The sequence below is a fragment of the Lemur catta genome, chromosome 22, assembly GCF_020740605.2.
Source record: "Lemur catta isolate mLemCat1 chromosome 22, mLemCat1.pri, whole genome shotgun sequence".
In the NCBI taxonomy this organism is placed as follows: Eukaryota; Metazoa; Chordata; class Mammalia; order Primates; family Lemuridae; genus Lemur; species Lemur catta.
Genome location: NC_059149.1, coordinates 27806467 through 27812587, shown reverse-complemented (window position 1 = coordinate 27812587; position 6121 = coordinate 27806467). Strand labels below are relative to the sequence as shown.

General features: G+C 37.7%; 1 protein-coding gene across 1 annotated transcript; it reads left to right on the top strand.

The window, feature by feature from the left end:
- The first annotated feature begins 454 nt into the window (after nt 1-454).
- On the top strand, nt 455-5797 carry DEFB130B (defensin beta 130B). Its single transcript, XM_045535612.1, has 2 exons — nt 455-528; nt 5498-5797. Exons 1-2 carry the CDS (start codon nt 471-473, stop codon nt 5677-5679), a joined length of 240 nt encoding a protein of 79 aa, XP_045391568.1. The 5' UTR covers nt 455-470; the 3' UTR covers nt 5680-5797.
- Nucleotides 5798-6121: the final 324 nt, after the last annotated feature.

The following is a 6121-nucleotide window of genomic DNA, read 5'->3' as shown; positions in this document are numbered from 1 at the left end:
ATGCCAATAAGAACGTTGTACACACATGACAGCAGTCTCTCTTTTAAGGAATAACTTAATGAAAAACACTCTCTTACAAATGGGTCTTAGGCAATTGTCCCTATTGTGGAAAAGAATATCTTGTGGAAGAGTTTCCTTGTCAGTCAGAGGACTTGGGGTGATAGGGACCTTACATACTCACATGACCTTACTCCTTGACCTCCTTTAAAAGAAGATCGGCTAAAGTATTAACCTCTGGTCAAATTGAGAACCCATAAAAAAAAGTGTTAGCTATGTGGTTTCCTATGATTAGGTTAATTTGTCACCAAATTTAGAGACTCCATGGTTTGGAAATACTCCAGTGGAAGCTGTTTTATTTCCTTATTTGTTAAGCTTCACTGACCAAGAGGAACCTCAGGCCCCTAGAAGCAAATAAAAGGCCCCATGTTTCACCATCCCTGCTCACTCATCTCTCTGCCGGGCACTCAACCATGAGACTCCATTCCCTCCTTTCTGTTTTCCTCCTCTTTGTGACTATAATATCAGAAGGTAAGACTGGGAATGATTGTACAGGTAGGTTTCTTAGGAGGCCCTATTAGGATGTTCAGTTATACTGTGGCCATCCTAATGGAGACTCCAATGCACATCCTTAGGGATTCAGAAGTCCACCAGGATCATCTCCTTTGGAATTGATGAGGTCAAAATTGAGAAGCAGGGCTAGCAGTTCTATCAACAGAAAATGGGATCTAAGGCTTCCATAATTAGAAAATTGGGCCCAATTAAAGAGATAGAGGTGTAAGAGTTTTGAAATGTGACTTACAGCTTAGTAAATAAAGCAAATAGCTATCAGGGCCCCACTCTCCAATAAAGAGAGTGAAGATGCCAGCCATTAGTTCAGACTTGGGTAGAGAATGCAAGTGATACAGAATCTATTGGTGAGGAATATTTGTAAATGGTAGAAGTTAGGTAAATAAGACAGAGCTCAGCAAAAAAGTATTGCATCAAGTTATAAAAGAGCAATAGAAACTTGGGAGCAGAGGAATTTGGAAAAAGTATAAACAGTGGCACGAAGAAGCTTCACTGGCAAAATTTTAGGCATAAGAAAAATAATATAGGAAGCATTTTAACAATCTTAGTTGTATCCTTACAGTCCATGATTCAGAGGTTTGAATATCAAAATGTAGAATCAAAGTGAAAAGAGAATATAGTCATATTCAGATTGTTTCATCCAGATCCTGGCAAGATCTGATGAAATTCTTCTCTCCATTGATAATGGCATAATGTCCATATCCCTCAAAATAATGTCAGTGATCATTGAACATAGATTTCTTCCTCGGTTCATCTCTGAGATTCTTTTACATACAAAGTTACTCAACTATTTAACTGTTGCCCCATCTGTGGACATCTCAGAATCTACCTGACATATGGTTTTCTCCTCCTGAAGGAGTTCATGTAATTAATTCTCATTTGGTTCTAAGCTTCAGTCAGAAGACACAGCTGAAGTGAGATACATGTGTAGTGACATATAATGTAAAATTATATGATGCTAATAATTTAAAATTATACAGCAATGAATGGTCAATTTTTTCACTGCAGATAATAGAACCCACCATGTCCACATAAAGAATATGATTTTACTAAGGTCACACAGGTAGTGGCAACACTGCAGCTAGAACCAGGTATGTTTAATCAGGGTCAATATTGTTTTCATCAATCCACAGGTGTTGAGTATGCACATAAAAATGGTAACCCTGATTTTTGTCAGACATTCTGTCTCAAAATCTCCTAGTTAGATATGGAGTAAAGTAAGAAGATTTTATTCCTGGAGGACATTATGCTCTGTGAATAAGCCAATCACAGAAGACAAAAACTGTATGGTTCCACCTATACGAGGTACCTAATATAGTCAAAGTCATACAAAAGGATAGTAGAATGGTTGTTGCCAGGGGCTGTGAGTAGGAGGAAAAGGGCAGTTGCTGTTCAATGGGTATAAGTTTCAGTTACACAAGATGAAGAGATCAACTCACTGTACAGCATTGTGTCTGTAGCACTTCAAAATTTTTTAAAAAGATAGACCTCATGTTAAGTGCTCTTACCACAATAAAATAAAGAAAAGGTGAAGAACAGGAGGTTATTGGAGGTTGGAAGCAGAGTTATTCTTCCCACGAATATGACAAGAATCTTTCAGAGGCCAGCCTTTCAAGTCCTGACATCTCCTTCCTCCAGGACAGGCAAGATCATCCCTCCTTTGTTCCTCCCAAATCAATAGTACCTGGAGGATGGATTGTAAAAAGCTCCTATAATTCTATACAGGAGGGAATCACTTTCAAAAGCCCAGGTGTCTTGTGATCAGAGGATATTAAAGCCACGTGAAAAGGTCAGAATGCCTTACTTTTGCATATTGAGTTGTTCTTATACATATTATGAAATTAGATCCAGAACACTCTTTGGGTAAAAGAAAAGGAATTTCTTTGTTAACAGCTGTATGTTGTCTCTTAGTACTAGGTAGTTAACTGCCAACCTATCTGCACAATTTAATACTAGTACAATCCTCAAAATCCTGATTTTAATCCCTGCTATGACCTTTGGGCGTTTAGAACCTATCAGTTGTCTGAAATCAATCTGATAATCTTAGAAACTTTTTAAATGCTGTATGAATTTTAGTTCACAAAATTTCTTTTGAAGAGAATTGAGTGGCTAGATCATAGTTTTATTAAAGACATTTATCAAAAATATATAATCAGGTGAAAAAAATCACTGTTTTCATGAAGAAAATTTCTCCAAAGAAACTACATAATTGAAAATATTGGTTTATTAACCTAGAGTCTAAGATGTTAAATAATCAATACTTGAATATATATCTTCATATATCCTTACATTTCTCCAAAAAAGAATCTGTGGTATCCTAGAAAAGATTGGAAACATTTATATATATTTATATATACATACATGCATACATATACATGCTGAGAATATAGGCATAAATATGGGATAAAATGGCATAAATCTTCAATTGATTCGTTAGCCCCCTAAGAATTAGGACAATGATAGCATTCTTCTAACAGTAACTTTGGGTAGACTTTGGACATCATAACATTTAAATAGATCACATTGGACAGGTCCAAAAGACAGCTTGAAGTCTACATTATGCATAGAAAAGAAAACTACCATTTTATTTTTTGATTGATAAAATTCCAAGAAGAGCCTATTCCATCCAAATTCTATGTATTACCATCACTGGAAACATTGAAAAGTTAATAACTCAATGAGTTCTAATACTGAGGAAGTCATATCCTTTTAAAGATTAGATGAATGTATCCCTATAAGGTCTTTTATTTTAGTGTGATTTTACGTTCTTCTCACTTCATCCACAGAAATTTATGTTAGAATATGAATTGAGCATCTACACTGTTTCTTTTTTCAGCAGCAATTATTAAATATGTATCCTTTCTCCAAATGCCCTGTGATATGACCATTATAACATATTAATATCATGTAAATTCTGAAGTGTATTAGAGAGCCATTCTCTTTTATTGCTCTAGATATGTATCCTTTTACCAGTAAGTCTAAAAATAAATGCCAATATCTGGGAAGAAGTGCCATTCTTCATAAGCCAGGCAATTTTAATATTATCTTCTTGACCTGAACTAGTGCGCTGGGCATGAAGCTATGTTACAATCATTGGTGAAACGGAGATTATAACTCTTGGCTTCCTGCTCAGAGAACATCTCCTTAAATTAAGCTTCATTTAGCAGGAAGCACAGCCCTGGTGGGATGAATTGTCCCATTCCTTTTGATTGATGCAAGAAGCATCTTCCAAGCAGAGAAAACAGCACTACCCTAGACTAGTACCAGGAGGCTAAACTTTACAGTGTAGTGGGTTATGATTCTCTACCCTGCAGGGAGAGGTTGGCTCTCTTGGTTTTGGTTGAAGACTCACACATTCCACCTCGCTCTGCACAGGATGCTTCTAAGTTCGTATACAGAGGCCTCCTTGACACCATACTCTTGCCACTTTCTGTGTCTCTCCCAATACTGATAACCTTTGATTTTAGCCTCATTAAAAAACCTGACAATCTTACCAGGCGTTACACTAAATGTGCAGATGAAGTTATTAGAGGAAAGGCCAACAGCTGGTAGCAGGACTGCTACAGTGCTGGGCATGAAGCCTGTGCTCTGTGTAGACAGTGAAGCTGGGCCAGTGCCTTCCATAAATGGCTGGGGAGATTTCAGTTCTCTCCCTGAAAGACAGCCACTTTCTCTTCCAGAATAGTCTTGGCAAAGCAGAGGTAGTATTACAAGATATCCTCCATCTCCTCCACTGTACCGTTTTCTTGCTACACAAAGACCCTGAGTTTATGCACTGCTAGCTGGATAGCAGAGTATAATACCAGTTTGAACCTTCCAACAAGGGTAGGACACAGTCTTGCACAGGTTGTGAGCACTACTCAGTTCCAAAACACTGCATTGGTTTATCTGGCTAGGGACATTTTTCTACAGAGTGGAGAAACAATGAGAGCCTAGTTTAAATACAAAGTGATTATAACAACAACAAAAAGATTCAAAAGCATCAAACTGTGAGTCAAGCTGTAGAAGTTAGGCAGCAACAAATGCCAGTCAGGGTTAGTATATTACAGGATGGTAAAAACAAAGTGACACACAGGGGGTGTTAATAGGATGGTGAGGAACGAAAATCTGTTAATGAACATAAGCAGAAATGTCTCTGTGATGTAATGCCGACTGTAATTCACTGTGGAAAGAATGAACCTTGGTTGGTGTGGAGAAGGCAAGAGGAAAAGTACTGAGCATAAAGGAAACTACTGTATTGGAGTACACACTTAGCCACGTGCATCTCAGCAGCCAAACAAATTAAGAAAACATATGGATCCACTTAAGAGAAAATACCTGTCAGCTCTGAGAGGAATTCTCTCCCTGTATCTATATATAATGAGCATGGAACAACCTAGGAAGGGCATTTCTTACATAGTCCTGAAGTGGGGAAATTAGTTAAAATAAAAACTGAAGGCTTGATAGACTTTCTGAAAAAGGAGATGACGATGAGAACATGCACCATATGATACGGATGATGTAAGCACAGATGGGAAGGTGGAAGAATAGGTACTTCCCTTGAAACAAAGCTTCTTAGTGGGGGAATTGTTGACATTTGGTGCAGGACAATCCATCAGGTGGAAAATTTAGCAATGTGGTGCCTTACTCACTAAATACCAAAGACACCTTCCCCAGACGTAGAGGCAACAACAGTCACATACATTTTAAAATATACTGCTCCAGATGAGAAAAAGCTCTCTAAAGGCTTTTGGGAATCAGCCTGTCCCCTCCAAGATGTGTATAGTCCATCCTCTTGGCCCCCCTCCCTAAAAAATGCACTACTTTTGTCTAAGTGTCTGATAATATCTGTCCTATCCCAAAACCATCCTTCTGGGGGTTTATTGCTTTATGTAAATTTCCAATAATTTGATGGTGAATTGATTATGTTGTCAAATCTCTTCCTGTACAGGAGAGACTGGCATTATTCCAGGGCTAAAACAGTGTGTCATTTTGAAAGGAGTGTGCAAAGATGGAGGATGTACCACCCTGGATGATACCATTGGTGTATGTAATTATGAAAAAAAATGTTGTAGAAGGTGGTGGGTATTGAATCCTTATCCAACACCGATTCCCAAAGGAAAGTCTCCTTAGAGGGGAGAAACTGTAAGCACTTCGAATTCCAGAATGGATGGATACATTTTGCAGGCACCTGTTTAATCCAACTTGTTCTTCTCCCTTGATTGGAAATAAATGTTGTCCTAATTCCACATGTACTGATTCCTGGGGCATTCTACAAGAATAAACTAAATAATAGAGGAATCTCATACCCTAGAGGTATTTATACAAAATATGATTTTCTAAGAAAAAAGATAAAGTTAAAACTTTCAAATAAGTGCACACAATAGCAGTAAGTAGTGTGTGATTATATGATTATTTGGAACATCAACACTCTTCTTCATCTGGTTCTGAAAAAATATGTCATTTTTGTTACTAATAGAGACCTACTTGGAGAATATGGGTTAAAGTCTGTTAATCATGTGGCCTCGCTAACATTGCACTTGAGAATTAGGCACACTACTGAATCAGTCATTCC

Bases quoted from the DNA above. Each gene is read 5' to 3' on its own strand.
- DEFB130B (XM_045535612.1), top strand. From the start codon at position 471: ATGAGACTCCATTCCCTCCTTTCTGTTTTCCTCCTCTTTGTGACTATA. The intron at 529-5,497 runs GTAAGACTGGGA...CTTCCTGTACAG, and splicing joins TGTGACTATAATATCAGAAG to GAGAGACTGGCATTATTCCA.